At 41.5% G+C, this 16,995-nt stretch overlaps 2 protein-coding genes across 2 annotated transcripts in view; one reads left to right on the forward strand and one right to left on the reverse strand.

Moving 5' to 3' along the window:
• POLR2B (RNA polymerase II subunit B) overlaps positions 1–9,073 on the forward strand; it is a 45,980-nt gene extending 36,907 nt beyond the window's left edge. The window contains exons 19-26 of the mRNA XM_032334410.1: positions 1,026–1,120; positions 2,696–2,946; positions 3,027–3,116; positions 3,547–3,654; positions 4,912–5,025; positions 5,399–5,559; positions 8,179–8,374; positions 8,834–9,073. Of these exons, the coding sequence (XP_032190301.1) occupies positions 1,026–1,120; positions 2,696–2,946; positions 3,027–3,116; positions 3,547–3,654; positions 4,912–5,025; positions 5,399–5,559; positions 8,179–8,374; positions 8,834–8,923 (1,105 nt within the window). The 3' untranslated portion in view covers positions 8,924–9,073. The remainder of the gene's footprint in view (positions 1–1,025; positions 1,121–2,695; positions 2,947–3,026; positions 3,117–3,546; positions 3,655–4,911; positions 5,026–5,398; positions 5,560–8,178; positions 8,375–8,833) is intronic.
• Positions 8,994–16,995, reverse strand: part of IGFBP7 (insulin like growth factor binding protein 7) — a 76,437-nt gene continuing 68,435 nt past the window's right edge. Inside the window, exons 3-5 of the mRNA XM_032334413.1 lie at positions 11,220–11,336; positions 10,216–10,342; positions 8,994–9,251 (exon numbers count right to left, since the gene is read on the reverse strand). Coding sequence (XP_032190304.1) covers positions 10,232–10,342; positions 11,220–11,336 — 228 coding nt within the window. The 3' untranslated portion in view covers positions 8,994–9,251; positions 10,216–10,231. The remainder of the gene's footprint in view (positions 9,252–10,215; positions 10,343–11,219; positions 11,337–16,995) is intronic.

The raw sequence follows: 16,995 nt of genomic DNA on the forward strand, positions 1-16,995 counted from the left end.
TCTGGAAATCTGACAGGCACATACTGTTCTGTAGGTATCCGTATGGAGTTTAGTGTGGTGAAATCAATGCCTTACTCCAGAAAACAGGAGGCCTGGTTAATGGTCATGAATGACTGAAGACACAGGTCTTGTGTCTTCACAAGGATTTTCAGATGCTACTATTTTGAGGTCCTCACCCCCACTCTTTTTTGCTAAGCAAATACATGTTTACATTTAGATAATATGGAAATGTCTAAAAATAAACCTATTAATCTTAGGACCCATAAATAACTATTAAAATTACAGTGGGTTTAAAAAAAAATTACAGTGGGTTTTTTTTCCCAAACTTTTTTTATTATGCTCAGTTTTATTGACAATCTCAAATACGTAGCATGTGAAGATTGGTTAAAAACTGGAAATTTAAAAAAAAAAGAAAATTTAGAAGATTTTTTTTTTTTTTTAATGCATTTATTTGACAGAGACAGATCACGAGCAGGCAGGCAGAGAGAGAGAGAGGAGGAAGCAGGTCCCCCGCCGAGCAGGGAGCCCGACACGGGACTCGATCCCAGGACCCTGAGATCATGACCTGAGCCAAAGGCAGAGGCTTTAACCCACTGAGCCACCCAGGCGCCCCGATGGGTTTTTTTTGTATAGTGTTAGGATAGCACTAGGACCAGAAGGTGGGCATGATAGCTTACTACCATAAACTTCTCACGAGAAATATTGGAATAGATCCTGAGTGACCATCTCTGAGCAGTATTATGGAAGGGGTTCTTATTTTAGGTAGGAGGTTGCAGTTAGTGACCTCAGGTCTTTGCTGTTCTCATATAATCTAGCAGTGTTAAGATTACAGGTCAAATGCTTGTATGTGTGGCCCATGTAACAGCATTTAAGACTTAACTTTGACTCTTAATACAGTAAACTCTTGTCCTAGATTCATGGTTTAAATTCTCTCCCAAATATCAATAAAATGAAAATTGTCAGTATGTTCTAAGCTCTTTCATAAAAGTAAAATATAAGTTACCTTTACCACCATGTGTTTTTAGGTCTGTCTTCTATCGATCATACAAAGAACAGGAATCTAAAAAAGGATTTGATCAAGAAGAAGTTTTTGAGAAGCCAACTCGTGAAACATGCCAGGGTAAGTGATACATTTAAATTATGGAATTTAAAGTCAACATAGCATGGTTTTCCTAATTTAATACCTCTCCCTGCCCCGTCACATGGGAGTGTGTTTCATGTTATGCAGAGTTCATAAGTAAGAGAATGTCTTCGCAGATAGGAGTTGGCTTGTTAAGGTCCACCCTGGTAGATTCTGCATTGAAGAGGCGATCACAGAAGTCATGTGATTTCATGGGTTACACTGCAGCCCTTTTTACGTGTACTCTGAACTCTGCCTCAGTTTATGTGTTTGCATGGGAACTCCCTCCCTCTCCACGTTGTAGTGTGACCATATTTGTCTAGCCACAATATTCATATACAGTTAACAGGTAAACCGAGGTCATACCTGGCACTTTTGTTTCTTCTAGAAAACTCAAACTTAACTATCTAGTTACGATTTTCACAGACACTTAAAAACTGTATGCAGTGGGATGGATGGGACATGCCAGGGAAACTCTATCTGCTACAGTTTGGACTTCTGATGGTATTGTGTGAAGTAAAATGTGTTTTGTTTTTAAGTCATCTTTCTATTATTTCATTTTCTGTGAGTGGTTCTGTATAGTAGTGAATTGATGTCCAGTGCAGTTAAGTTTACATACGATGAAATTCAAAATTTCTGTAAGAATATGCGTAGAGGGCATATTGTTTTTCTTTTTAAGATTTATTTATTTAGGGGCACCTGGGTGGCTCAGTGGGTTAAGGCCTCTGCCTTCGGCTCGGGTCATGATCTCGGGGTCCTGGGATCCAGCCCTGTATCGGGCTCTCTGCTCAGCGGGGAGCCTGCTTCCCTCTCTCTCTCTTTCTGCCTGCCTCTCTGCCTACTTGTGGTCTCTGTCTGTCAAAAAAATGAATAAAATCTTTAGGAAAAAAAAAAAAAAGATTTATTTATTTATTTCACTGAGAGGGAGTGAGCGCAGGAGGGAGGGATAGAAGAGGGAGAATGAAACCCAAGCAGACTCTCCACAGAGCAGGACTCAGGGCTTCATCTCATGACCCTGAGATCACAACTGAGGTGAAACCAAGAGTCAGATGCTTAACTAGTGCCACCCAGGCCCTCCGAGGGCATATTCTTTCTCACGTAAGAGATCAGAAGATGGCAACACCTGTATCCAAAATCAGCCAGCATATAAATAATCTAATTTTCCAGTGCTCAGTCCAGTGTTTGTTTGTTTTTTTTTTTTTAAGAATTCAGAATAGTTTGTAGTATTTAGAATTGAGAGCATTGTATTATTACTACACATGGTTCATGGTGTTAAAGATTCCTATGAATTTCTCTCTAACTTGGAACTGATATGTATTTGGTTTTAATCTTTTGGAGGGATTATGTGACTTTTATTTGAGAGTATGTGTACGCACAAGTGGGTGTGGGAGGTGGAGGGCATGGGAGAGGCAGACTCCCCACTGAGCAGGGAGCCTGATGTAGGGCTCGATTTGACCCCGGCTGAAGGCCAGTGCTTAACCGACTGAACCATCCAGATGGCCTGGAATATGTGACATTTTAAATACTTTATATAGTAGTACCATTTCGGAAAATTCCATGTCTGTTTCCTCCTAGGTATGAGGCATGCCATTTATGACAAGCTGGATGATGATGGTTTGATAGCTCCTGGAGTCCGTGTATCAGGAGATGATGTTATTATAGGCAAAACAGTCACCTTGCCTGAAAATGAAGATGAATTGGAGGGCACTAATAGACGCTACACCAAGAGAGACTGTAGCACGTTCCTGAGAACCAGTGAGACAGGCATTGTGGATCAAGTTATGGTAACTCTCAACCAGGAAGGATATAAATTTTGTAAGATAAGGGTGAGTATAGCTTTTTCATATTGCTGTTTATAAAAATTAACCAGTTTGGCTTAAGTTAACCTATTTTTATATGAATTCAGGTCCGCTCTGTTAGAATTCCACAGATTGGAGACAAATTTGCTAGTCGACATGGTCAAAAGGGTACTTGCGGTATTCAGTACAGACAAGAGGTAGGTATCTTGTAATTCCCTGACCCGAACCCAAAATTCTGCTTAACATTTTAATGAATCAAAATCTGCTTTAACTTAAAACTGCAAAGGTGATAGAGGCTTGACTTTTTAGTGTTGAGTAAGAATATGAATGGAGCATGTTGAACAGAACTGAGGACATAGAAAACTTCAGGGTGGGGGGAATCAGTTCCAGTTTTGTAGTTGAGAGTTGTCTCCTTTTAAAAATTTCCTTTGGGGCGCCTGGGTGGCTCAGTGGGTTAAGCCTCTGCCTTTGGCTCAGGTCATGATCACAGGGTCCTGGGGTCAAGCCCCACATCGGGCTCTCTCTGCTCAGTGGGGAGCCTGCTTCCCTCTCTCTCTGCCTGCCTGTCTACTTGTGATCTGTCAAATAAATAAAATCTTTAATAAATAAATAAAAATTTCCTTCTAGGATATGCCTTTCACCTGTGAGGGAATCACCCCTGATATCATCATAAATCCCCATGCCATTCCCTCTCGAATGACTATTGGTCACTTGATTGAATGTCTTCAAGGGAAGGTAAGAGATTTCCTTTAAAAATATATGTTCCCCTGGGGCGCCTGGGTGGCTCAGTGGGTTAAAGCCACTGCCTTCGGCTCAGGTCATGATCTTGGGGTCCTGGGATTGAGCCCCACATCGGGCTCCCTGCTTCCACCTCTCTCTCTTCCTGCCTCTCTGCCTACTTGTGATCTCTGCCTGTTGAATAAATAAATAAAATCTTAAAAAAAAAATTTATATATATATATGTTCCCCCCAAATAAATATATATATATATACACATATATATATATATATATATACACGTGTGTGTGTGTGTGTGTGTGTATAAAATAAAAATGAAATGTTCCAAACAGGTGTTTCTTCCAAAATGATGATGGTGACTTCTCATATTTGAGTTCTTTGTTGGAAAAAAGCTAGTATACTTATTTTCCTGCTTTTAAGTTGGTTTTAATTGTGGGGTTTTTTCCCCCCCAGCAAAAATCTGTGAAGTTTTGGCTAAGTCAGAAATTTTGTAAAATTTACTACATCCAGTCTCTGCATACATATATGGTTATCCTTTTGCCTAGTTCTTTTCTGTAGATGAGGAGTTAATTCATTGGTGGTTAGTTCACTGTGAACTTAATATTTGTATAGCTATATTATTAGCTATATTCATGTATCGTTCAGTGGGGGTTTGCTGTTTTTAAGTATCTTGTTCATAGAGAATGAACATAGAGAATGGTTATAGCTTAACACATGGGTGACTTGGTTTTATGGCGTTAAAATGTTATTTTCTTTGAGCCATGGGAAATAGGGAGTTTCACTCTTTTGTATCTGTTCTCATGGATAGCTTCCTTTTTGAAGGTTTATAATTGAGTTTTAATTTTTTCAGATTAGTTTGTTATAAATATTTAAGATACTAATAAAATGAAATTTAAATATTACATCTTTTTGTAACAGATTTTGAAGTTCAAAATCTTCCCTATATAGAAGGGCTTTTTTTTTTTTTTTTTTAAAGATTTGTATTTATTTATTTGAGAGAGAGACAGTGAGAGAGAGCATGAGAGGTGAGAAGGTCAGAGGGAGAAGCAGACTCCCCATGGAGCTGGGAGCCCGATGCGGGATTCGATCCCGAGACTCCGGGACCGTGACCTGAGCCGAAGGCAGTTGCTTAACCAACTGAGCCACCCAGGCACCCCTAGAAGGGCTTTTTAAAACTGAATATATTTTTATTGATTAAGATTATAAGGGGCGACAGAAGGATTCACCTTTTAAAGACTACTTTTTTTAAAAAAGGTATCAGCCAACAAGGGCGAAATTGGTGATGCCACTCCATTTAATGATGCTGTTAATGTGCAGAAGATTTCTAATCTGTTATCTGATTATGGCTACCATCTTAGAGGAAATGAGGTATGTTTGCTCTTACATTAGTAGCTCTGTTTCTGTATGTATGTAGTTTCCATGTAAAAAAAATCAATTCTCATATTGAACTATGCATGCTTTAAATATGTGCACAAATCATATATATATGGCTTGATGAATTTATTTCACACAAAGTGAACACACCTGTGTGACTGGCACCCAGATCTCAAAAATTACCAGAGCACTTTTGGGCCTAGATGCCCCCTCATGTCTCCTTTCATTTACTACTCCCACCCCAACCCCAAGGTAAATAGTCTCTTGATTTTATATTCTGTCTGCTTTGTTTTCATACAAATGAAATCATATAATCTACGTGTGTATATTTAATATTTTTAAGTCTATACTTCAAAATCTGTTTCAGGTCCTGTACAATGGGTTCACTGGTCGAAAAATCACATCACAGATTTTTATTGGTCCCACATATTACCAGCGTTTGAAGCATATGGTGGATGATAAGATTCATTCTCGTGCCAGGGGACCTATTCAGATCCTTAACAGACAGCCCATGGAGGGTAGATCTCGGTAAGAGAGCTGCATCACCATCATTGTTATTATTAATTAGCCTTTTTAAGTGAAAAATGTTAAACACATTCAAAAATAAAGATAATGGTATAATGAAAGCCCCTGTGGGCCTGTCCCTCCCCATCAGTGATTATCAGTGGCCCGTCTTACTACATTTATCTCCCCACTCCTACCAGCTCCTGATTTTTTTTTTTTTTTAAGATTTTATTTATGAAAGAGAGAGAGAATGAGAGAGGTCGGTCAGTGGGAGAAGCAGACCCCCGATGCGGGACTCAATCCTGGGACTCCAGGATCATGACCCGAGCCAAAGGCACAGCCAGCTGAGCCAACCAGGCACCCCAACTCCTGATTATTTTTAAGCAAAACCTAGACATCAGTTTCTTTTATAAATATATTTCAGCATTTATTTATGAAAGAGTGGTTCTCAAATTTCTTGGTTCCAGGACCCCTCAGAGCTTTTGTTAGAATTGTATCCATTGATGTTAATCATGCTAAAGACTTAAAATAGTAACTAATTGAAATTAAGACTTAAATATTAATTTATTAAAAAATAAGGGGGCACCTGCGTGGCTTAGTTGGTTGAGCATCTGACTCTTGGTTTTTAGTTCAGGTCATGATCTGAGGGTCCTGGGATCAAGCCCCGCATTAGGCTCTGTGCTCAGAGTCTGCTGGAGGATTCTCTCTCCCTCTGCGCTGCCCATTTTGTGTGCGTGTTCTCCCTCTCTCCCCCAAACAAATCTTAAAAAACAAACCCATTACACATTAACATAAATAACATTTTTAATGGAAAATACATTTACCGTATTTAGTGATGAGTGACATTTGTTTACCTTTTTGCAAATCTTTAAAAAAATTTTTTAATTTAAATTCAGTTATCCAAAACACAGTACATCATTAATTTCGGATGTAGAGTTCAGTAATTCATCAGTTGCGCATAAGTCAGTGCTGATCATATCCTATGCCCTTAAAAGGCAGACTGCCCACTGAGCAGGGTGCCTGACTGGGGCTGGATCCCCGGACCCTGAGGTCATGACCTGGGCCAAAGGCAGACGCTTAACCAACTGAACCATCCAGGTGCCCCTGCAAATCTCTTTAGTGAGCTGGTTTACTAGATGATGACAGGATTCTTGTATCTGCTTCTGCATTCATTCCATTGCAGTATTTTTTATATTTAAGTATATGAGGAAAAATCCTACCTCACATAGATATGTGTTTGGAAAAGGGAGGAATATTTTAGTAACCTTTTTAGGTGACTATGGATATTGTTTTTTGATGCTGTGCCAAAACCAGTTGTAGTTTCTTAAAGGTTAGCTGTGATGTAGAATCTGAAACCATCTCAGTGAATCATTTGTATTTATCAGCGCCCCTTACACATTTTTCAGGGGTCACCTGTAACCTTGCTATTATTAAGTATCTGATGTTAAAATTTCCTGATTGGATTAGTTATTTATTTTAAATGAACATATAGTGTATTATTAACCCCAGGGGTACAGGTCTGTGAATCGCCAGGTTTACACACTTTGGAGCACTTAACCATAGTACATCCTGATTGGATAATTTTTAAATAGGTTGGTTGATTTCAGTCAGGATACAAATACATCTGTGTTTCACAGTTGAAGGGTTTTGTTTCTTATTTTTTTTAAACTATAGCTTGCCCTTCGACTTGATTTCCTTGTAGTTTATTTATTGAAGATACTGGATTATTTGCCCTGGAGGGTTTCTCACACTCTGGATTTTGCTGATTGCATTTCTGGGCTGTACATTCCTATTTTTCTTATAAACAGCTAATTAGATCTTGAGCTTTGATGAAATGGAAAGATTGCATTCTTTTGCAGGAATGCTTACAGTGTTGTCTATTTCCAGTATCTGGTTGTGTCTTAGAATTTTAGTAGCTATGTGTGATCATTATTTGAAGCCCTTAATTAAATAGGGACTGCAAATTGATGAGATTCTAATTTTATGTCTTCTCTTAATAGCTAGAAGACTTCTGTAGAGAGAAACTTTGTTTCCTCAACTGGTTACCTCGTGACATAGTTCATATAGGCAGGATAAATATTTGTTTTGAAAACTGGTAAAGAAAAAGAATCAATTAGTTGTCTTGTATCCTCCAGAGTTGACCGATGATTTCTCTTTTTTTGGTGAAATCATTTGTATGAAATCATTATATTTGTGTGTGAGACCGTTAAGGAAGCCATAGCCATCCACTTTTTGGTCATTTAAACAGCACATTTCTTTCCACTTCCATACTGGGGAAACCTGTTACCATTCACATGTTCTTTCTTTCTTTCTTTTTTTTTTTTTTAAAGATTTTATTTATTTATTTGACAGACAGAGATCACAAGTAGGCAGAGACACGGGCAGAGAGCGAGGAAGGGAAGCAGGCTCCCTGCTGAGCAGAGACCCCCCCCCCCCCCCAATGTGGGGCTTGATTCCAGGACCCTGAGGTCATGACCTGAGCTGAAGGCAGAGGCTTAACCCACTGAGCCACCCAGGCGCCCCCACATGTTCTTTCAATTACTTTTGCCAGTGAACATTTATCATTTCAGGCTTGACTGCCTTCTCCTTCGTGGAGAAGCAGCTTTATAAGTACAAAATAATCTGTTCTTTGTTCCTTAACAGTGATGGTGGCCTGCGTTTTGGAGAAATGGAACGAGATTGTCAGATTGCCCATGGAGCAGCCCAGTTTTTAAGGGAAAGATTGTTTGAGGCATCAGATCCATATCAGGTTCATGTTTGCAATCTTTGCGGAATAATGGCAATTGCTAACACGAGGACCCATACGTACGAATGCCGGGGCTGCCGCAATAAAACCCAGGTGTGTAGACCTTGCTGGCAGTTGATACTTGTTTAGGTTATAACCATGTTGGTCTGATCATCCAGGCAGGTTCAGTGTGGTGGGACAGACTGGCATTTTCAGGTTTGATTAGTTTTAAATGATGGAAAATTAAATTTTTGTAAAAACCAGTTTTAGTGGGGTAATTTCTCTAAGCTTTTTTTTTTTTTTCTGGTCATCCTTTGGAAATAAGGATGTGTACAAGGAATTTTAAACATTTTAAATTAAGAAGTTTAAAAAAAGTCTTGAGAAGGGTGAATATAAATTATGTCTGGCAGGAAGGCTGAAATCCCAAAGCCTCTCGGGAGAAAGAACCACCACAAGCCCCAGTAGCAGGACGAGCGCTACCAGCTCAGTACCAAGACCTTATACCGTTCTCTGGGCGAGGGAAGTAGGATCACTTCAAATAGTTTTGCTAATGACCTTTTTCTCCCCCCGCAGATTTCTTTGGTGCGAATGCCTTACGCGTGCAAACTGCTCTTCCAGGAACTCATGTCTATGAGTATTGCCCCTCGAATGATGAGTGTTTAGCTCTTTCAGAAGAGTCTCAAGATACTTGTAAATATTTGTTTTTTCAATTTAAAAAAACCAGTGTACTGCATTGTGAGAGAAAGCATTTTACTGATTTCAATTACATGCATGCTCTTCTTCTGTAAATAGACAATAAATTTTTTTAGGAGTCTTGATGTTATCTTTATTGTGGATTTCCTCTGTGCGAAACCAGTGAATGTAACTAAGCGTTAGTGGATTGGAGGAAAAGAAACTGTTACTAGGCAAGAACAGGGCTGCAGCGATCCAGGACTACTACTAGTGAGGCAGACGGATACACTTCTGCAGGTTTACAGGTCAGCACCTTCACCTAGTTAGAAAAAGATGAAAATTAGTTACAGATACGGATGTGGCTGACTTTCTAATTTTCAGGTACTTTTTACTGTTTCCAAACAAAGATGTGAAGGGGATGTGGAGGGCTGTACAAATGAGAGGCTGGGGTGCTCTTTGGAACGTGAGCTCTGGGATTTTTATGCGTAAGACATGGACCTCGTTACAGAAGTAGAAGAGCTCGTTTCACAGACGAGCTAGTTGAGATGCAGAGAGGCTGAAGAACTTTCCTCGGTCATGAAGCTTTCACTCAGCATTCCAAGCGGAAGGGGCAGAGCTGAGATGCAAACAGGACGTCAGGCTGAGCTCTGTCGTCTCGTCACCTGGCTTCGCACAGCCTGGCCGAGGAGAGCCCGACCAAGCCCCTGTTTACTTGGTCCTTCCTCCTGCCATACTGCAGGGCCCCAGGGGGATGGGTCCGCAGATACTGATAGTAAATTTTCTTATTCTTGATTCACAAGAAGCCAGTTCAAACATGAGTCTAAGCGAAGTACAGAAACGTAAAGAAGCATTACTCTGATGCTCCTGGGCTAGTGCTTGAGAGGAAGCTTTTGATGGTACAACAGAAGAGAGTTTGGGTTCCTGCCAGGATACTCTCCCTTCTGGCTTTTTCTTATAAAAGCTCAAAGTGAAGGACCGGATTTGCTCACAATAACTTACTTTAAAATGGAAATTTAATATAATAGTTGCAACACCAGGGAAGACTGCCATGTGGATAGAGAAGTTATGGGAAATAGAAGCCATTCCGTTCAAGTTTGGGATGTGAGAGAAGGTGAAAGCAGTGACGTCCTGACAGCAGCCTTCCACTAACCGCCGGGACGCGCGTTTAGAGCCCTGCGCTCTCCATTTTGATAACAACGTCAGTAAGAGCAGTGTCGGATGCTTTCATCCCTGGCTCTGTTCGTTCTTAAACAAAAGCACTAGTCCTTAAATGGATTTATTACCTTTTTTCACTGGTGTTTAATGTATGGCATCCAGCACTGTGATTTTGGCCGACGCGGAAGCCTCTCCTTGCGAGTTGGACGCGTGGCACTCATACTCTCCAGCGTCCTCCTTACTGAGAGGAGATACCTGCGGGGGGAAGCAGGGACCTTCAGCTCCTCTGGGGCACCTCTCTTTTCCCCGTGGCTTCAGTGAGGCCATTATTTCTTAGGATGAATAGGGGACTCACAGCAGAGATACTGCCAGAAATCGCGCAGGCACCGGGCTGCGGGACAGACAGCTGCCCGCGTGTGCTGCGGGAGGATCCACACTGAGGACACAGCACAGACAGCTGCTCGTCATGCTGCGAGGCTTAAGAACCATAAACTGGTGCACATACCAGTTCGAGGAAGACGCTGATAGGGTTGTAAGTACAATTTAGGAGTATCAAAGGCCAAATAAAAATAATTAACGCTCAGGCCATTTAGTTCCGTGTAAGGACTTTGCTTTGATTTTTTTTTTTTTCTTTTTTTTTAAGTAAGCTCTAGGCCCCACATGGCGCTTGGACTCACAACTCTGAGATCAAGAGTCACACGCGCTACGGACTGTGTCAGCTGTGCGCCTCTGCTTGAATTTTTAAAAAACTTTAAAATTTTGACAGAGCACAAGCAGGGGAAGCCAGAGGGAGAAGGAGAAGCAGGCTCCCTGCTGAGCAAGGAGCTGGATGTGGGGCTCAACATACCCTCCCCAATGTCCATAACCCCACCACCCTCTCTCTCCCCCCTCACCTGCCTTGAATTCTTAAAAAATTAGTTCCCATGTATTTGTTGGTTCTAAAACATTCAACCAATCTTAGCTCTTTGTTAAGTTAACCCCGAAAAGAGCAGCATGTTTTCTGGGAGGCCTGTCCCGAAGAGGTGTGGCTGGTGAGGCACAGCCTTTCAGCCTGGCAGGACTTCTGGCACCTTTGCCAGGTTGGCTGTGTCTAATCCTAAGAATGAAATCCTTGCCAATTCTCAGTACTCACCAGCACCCAGCCAGTGACTTCATGCTTTTCTGGGCCACCCCGAGTCTGAATGGCCAGGTTGTCTCGGTCACCAGGCAAGAGTTCTGTCCTTTGAACTCCGTGGTTACCCCTTTTTACCTACAAAAAAGAAAACAGTCTTGAGTTTCCTGCACTGAATTATCAACTTGGAAGTAGCCACATTCTTGGAACTGTACGGGGCATACGTCAGACTTTCTAACTGGATTGAACCCAGCAATTTCCATATTATTCTTTCCTGAATACTTAAATATAGATCTTTTATTTCTTCCTGTCAGTTTCCCTTTGAAGTCTATATATTTTGAACTAATATATATTTCCGCACGCTTGGGGAATACACACCGTCACACTTTGCTGCCACTATCATTCACTCGTGCCCTTGTAAACACTGCTTTTCTTTGCTGAGCTTTTTCTTGCTTGCCACACGGTGTTTGACAAACTGTCACCAAGCCTTAGGTTTGATTCTTGGGACCTCATGTGGGAAGCCCAAGTCCTGCAACCCCCTCTATGACAGAAAACAGGAGGTTGAGTCCAAAACCAATACCGTTCCTTTTGTTCTGAGGGCTGAGCGTTCATTCTAATGACTTATGAAAGACCTGAGAGCAAAAATGCCTGTCAAGTACATGCTGTCACCGTTCTCTTACGACAAAAGCTGCTTGCTGCCCACCCCTGTGCATCATGATGAGAACAGGGATGGATTAAGAAGACATTCAGTCTCTTTGGCTTCAGGATAATAGTGAACACTTTCCTAATTTTCCTCCTGTGAACTGTGTTCATAAAATAAACTCTGGAAAATACAGAAAAATACATGGAAAAATTAATTTTACTTGCAGCCCTTTTGTACATACACATTTAGCATAAATTTCTAGAAGTGGAACTGCTGAGTCACAGAGTACAAAAAAATATTTTAAAGCTTGTAATGAGGATGGGTTTAAAAAAGACCAAAGGGATACACAAAGTAGTATTCATTCCATCCCGGGCCACCTTTAAGAGCTAGGTTGATGTTTACTGATACTACTTGTAATTAGAAAAAAGGATTTGCAATATCACAGGTAGTTCTCATTTTCTTTTCTTACTAAGCAAGTTCTGAGTCCCAGGAGTCCAGCTGCCAGTGCGGACTCTCTCCATGTATGTTGCTTCTCCCTTCCTGATCCTACTCCTACCACAGGCTGTTAAGCTTCTTGTCTCAACCTCAGACCTACTCTGTTTTCCCTGTGGCGTGACACCAGGGCTGGGGCTCTGAAAACTATGAGGTGATTTGGGCCAACACTTTTTTTTCTTTCTTTTTTTTTTTTAAGATTTTATTTATTTGACACAGAGAGAGAGAGATCACAAGTAGGCAGAGAGGCAGGCAGAGAGGGGGAAGCAGGCTCCCTGCTGAGCAGAGAGCCCGATGTGGGGCTCGATGCCAGGACCCTGGGATCATGACCCGAGCTGAAGGCAGAAGCTTAACCCACTGAGCCACCCAGGCCAACTCTTACTCCTTGCATTACTAAATTAAAAAATCCTTGCATTATTACTGATTTGGGATGCCTGGATTTTGCTTCCTTGCTCTTTTCCCCTGGGATTTTCCCCTATTGCAATTATTAGAGAAAACCAGTTATCTTAATATTTTTCGCACAGAAGTGCTATCAAGACAAAACAGATAAATTCGGGAGGCATTTTTTCCTTCTGTCTCCCCAGTAGCTGGCAAAACCAGTTCATGCTAGTGCAGATTTTGAAAACAGTTGAAAATGGTTTTAACAATGGTGTAAGGATTGATTCAATGGCCAAAGTAACGTATCTCTGGTCTTAAGTGAATTTCAGAATTCTCTAAGAGCTTTGAGTGTGACCAGAGCAGAAAAACACTCCTGCATGAAATACGGCACCTCAGCAACAGAGCTGCTGGTCCCCAGATTGTGTCGCTCTTGGTAAGGGGTGTTCTGTGCCTGTTAGCCTGATCCACTATGTACGGAGAAACTGTACTCGTCAAGCATTTGTTTGGAAAGTGAATACTTACATTTAACAGAGCTCCTATTTTACTATATTGTAAAAAGCTACACACCCCGTAGAAAACACACAGAAATGTCAAGAACTGCTACATGGTAAATTTTTATATGGCACATTCCCTTGCTCCCTTTTGGGAGGGGGAGTTTGTTGATAAATGTGCTTTACCGTTTGAGGGGGGAAAAAAAAAAAGGATGCAGGCTGAGAAAAGTAGCTTTTAAGACAATCTGACAGATGTGCAATGGGCTGGAAGTGCTCCTGAGTTTGAACCTTAGAAATCCAGGCAGAAAAAACTGGCTAGCAGTCACTGCTTGCTGTGAAGGCTGAACGAGGGGGAGAATCTGAGGGAGCCCAGGAAGTCACTTCAGCTCTCTCTGCTTGTATTTTAGCTACAACAGTGTCTTCCTGAAGCCTGCTACTGCAGATAAGCAATTAATAATGAAAAGTGCCAGTGGTTACAGAAGCAGGACTAAACAGTCTGATTCTTACAGGTTAATGCATTTCAAGGTGTTCACTGAGTTTCAGGAAACCACTGAAGGACATTTATGCAGTGTTGGACATATTTGCTGGGCCTTTCTGGTGAAGTTTCAGAAGAGGTTTATGATTAAATAAATACATGTGTGTTGAAACTTCCAGATGCCCAGCCACTGTAACCCACTAAAGACAAAATGTCAAAGAAAAAAATATTGTGATACGCGGGAAAGGGTCAAGATCGCTCAAAAAGCCACAGACTAATAATTAGAGACAACCCAAGAGAAAAATAGGTAAATGATATCTGGAGAGGCAATTCCTATAACACATGAATAGGAAAATATTCTCTTCAAAATACATCAAGAACTTCTACAGCTCAACACCCAAGAAAGTAATCCAATTAAAAGTGAGCAGAAGACAGGAACAAATGTGTCTGTAAAACAGACATACGGACGGCCGAGAGACACACGAACCGTGCTCAGCATCACTCACCATCAGGGAAATACAAATCAGAACCACAGCGAGATGCCAGCCGACATGTCAGAATGGCTGAAGTCAAACCCGTAAGAAACCGGCCTGGGGGGGATGCGGAGGAAATGGGTCCCTCATACACCGCGGGCAGCGCAGCCAGTGGAGGCTCCTCAAAAAGTGAAAAATAGAACCACCCTGTGGTTCAGTTACTGCACTACTGGATATTTACCCCCCAAATACAGAAACACTAGTTTAAAGGAGGCACGCCCCCATCTTTATAGCAGCATTATCTTTAACAGCCAAATTACAGAAGCAGCCCAAGTGTTGAAAGATGGATAAACACGTGGTGTGTGTATATACACGCACGCGCACAAATGAAATATTTAGCCATAAAAAGAATTAAATCTTGCCATCTGCAAGATGGATGGAGCTAGAAGGTATTACATTAAGCAAAATAAGTTAGAGAAAGACAAATATCACATGATTTCACTTGTATGTGGAATTTAAGAAACCAAAGGAACAAAGGGGAAAAAAAGACAAACTGAAACAGATGATTTTTTTAAAGTAGGTCCCATGCCCAACATGGAGCCCAACACAGGGCTTGAACTCACAACCCTCGCATCAAGGCCTAAGCTGCTATCAAGTGTGGGATGCTTATCCGACTGGCCCCTACGACGCTTAACTACAAAGAACAACCTGATGGTTACCGAGGGGAGGCTGGGCTGGGGGAGTGGGTAGACCAGGTGACCAGGTGACAGGGATTAAGGAATGTACGTGTGATGAACACCGTGTGATGTGTGGGATTGATGAATCACACTACCGCACACCTGAAACTAATTACACTGTATGTTAACTATACTGGACCTAAAATAAAATTAAAAAAACTAGAGGCACCTGGGTGATTCAATAGGTTAAGCCTCTGCCTCTGGCTCAGGTCATGACCTCAGGGTCCTGGGATGGAGCCCAGTTTGGGCTCCCTGCTTAGCGGAGAGTCTGCTCCTTCTCCTTCTGCACCCTCCTGCCCCCCCAACCCCGCTGCTCTCAGTCTCTCAAATAAGTGAAATCTTCAAAACAATTAAAATTTTAAAAAGATTACCAAACCACAAAGAAATGGAAATACTACAATGTGAAAAAAATATTCTCAGTGTAGTCAAGAAAATTAAAGTAGTAAAGGATATTTTTACCTATCATTAACAAAAATTAAAAAGTTGGGCAATATTCAGTGCTGTTGAGGATGCAGGAAAATGGTTCCCACGCACTACTGGGGAGAGTGTGAACTGCTACAGTCTGTTTAGAACGGAATCTGAGAATGTCTATTAAAACTGGCATGAAACAAATCTTCTACCTAGTCATGTATCTTCTGGGGGAAACTATCCTCTACGGGGAGGGGGGTGGGAATAAGAGCACTTGGATATAGGATACATATATACTTGCATGTTATTTAAGGTGGTCAAAACCTGGAAAAAGCAAACAATACAGCAATGGCTCAATAATTATTGTAAACCCATACTCGGACTATCGTGTAGTTACTGAGAAGCAAATCTGGAGGGATGCCCTGGAAGTATTTATCGAGAAAAGCAAATTTCACAGTAATGTTCTCAGTCTATTCCTACCTCACCTCACACACTGGGGTATGTGCTGGTTTATGGGCACAAGTAAGGCTTCAGAAAGATGAAAACCAGGACAGTCCACGCTGGTTATTTCAGGGAGTGGAAGAAGGTGGGAGATTCTGAACTCTTTTTATATCTTTGGAGAGTTTCTCCTAATATTACCATTATCACTTACTGTTTTTAATTAAAAAAAAATTCTTAGAGGTCATGAAAGCTCAAATCTGCAGAAATGTTCAGGCAGGTAAAGAACTGAGAGAGAGTCTCAGTCTCAGAAACTGCAAGTGTTTGGAAGGTATTCTAGGTGTTCTATCTTCTCCGTGAGCATTTCTGACTTGCCTGAATTAAGGCTATTTCAGCCTAAAATACAGCTATTTCAGTTCATTTCCCCATCTGAAAAAAATTGCTCCTTTCCTTTAAGGCCAGAGGCTTGCGGGGAAAGTATGGGACTTAACATCACTTAGTAACTACAGGTCAAGTTCAGACCCACGCACCAGCTGTGGCGGCCACAAGGGGGCGCTACTGTAGCCTTCAGTGTCTCCGAGACAAGGATCGCTCTGTAAGCTCGCTCTGCCGTGGCTAAGAATCCTTGAGGAAGAAAGACCTGCGACCTTCTTTGAACTCTGGCTTAACAACTGAGATTCTAATATCCATTCATAATAAAAAGCAATGCTGTGCTTAAACTGAATCTGAATGTGACATTTTTTTCTTTGAATTCTCAACAGTTTGGTTCCAAGGACAGTGGTGAGAAAACAAACGGCCTATTCAATTGTGGACATGGCCCGCAGCAAGAAACGCGTTTTGCACTGGGATCTGGTATGTGGCAAAGAAGAGTTGTGGGAAATGATACCCTTACTTAATGTGATCCATGCCTCAGGATAGTTTCTGTTCTACTTTTTTTTTTTTAATTTTTATTTTATTTATTTGACAGAGAGAGATCACAAGTAGGCAGAGAGGCAGGCAGACAGAGAGAGAGAGGGAAGCAGGCTCCCCGCTGAGCAGAGAGCCTGATGCGGGACTCGATCCCAGGACCCTGAGATCATGACCTGAGCTGAAGGCAGAGGCTTAACCCACTGAGCCACCCAGGTGCCCCTCTGTTCTACTTTTTAAAGAGAGTGCTGGTTGCGATCCCTACACTGAATTGAGGACATGCTGGTGGGTCACAGTCTGCCTAAAAAAAAAAAAAACACTACTTTAGGTTACGTGTGCGGCAAATTGCTACAAAG

The sequence above is a fragment of the Mustela erminea genome, chromosome 2 (genome assembly GCF_009829155.1).
Source record: "Mustela erminea isolate mMusErm1 chromosome 2, mMusErm1.Pri, whole genome shotgun sequence".
NCBI lineage: Eukaryota > Metazoa > Chordata > Mammalia > Carnivora > Mustelidae > Mustela > Mustela erminea.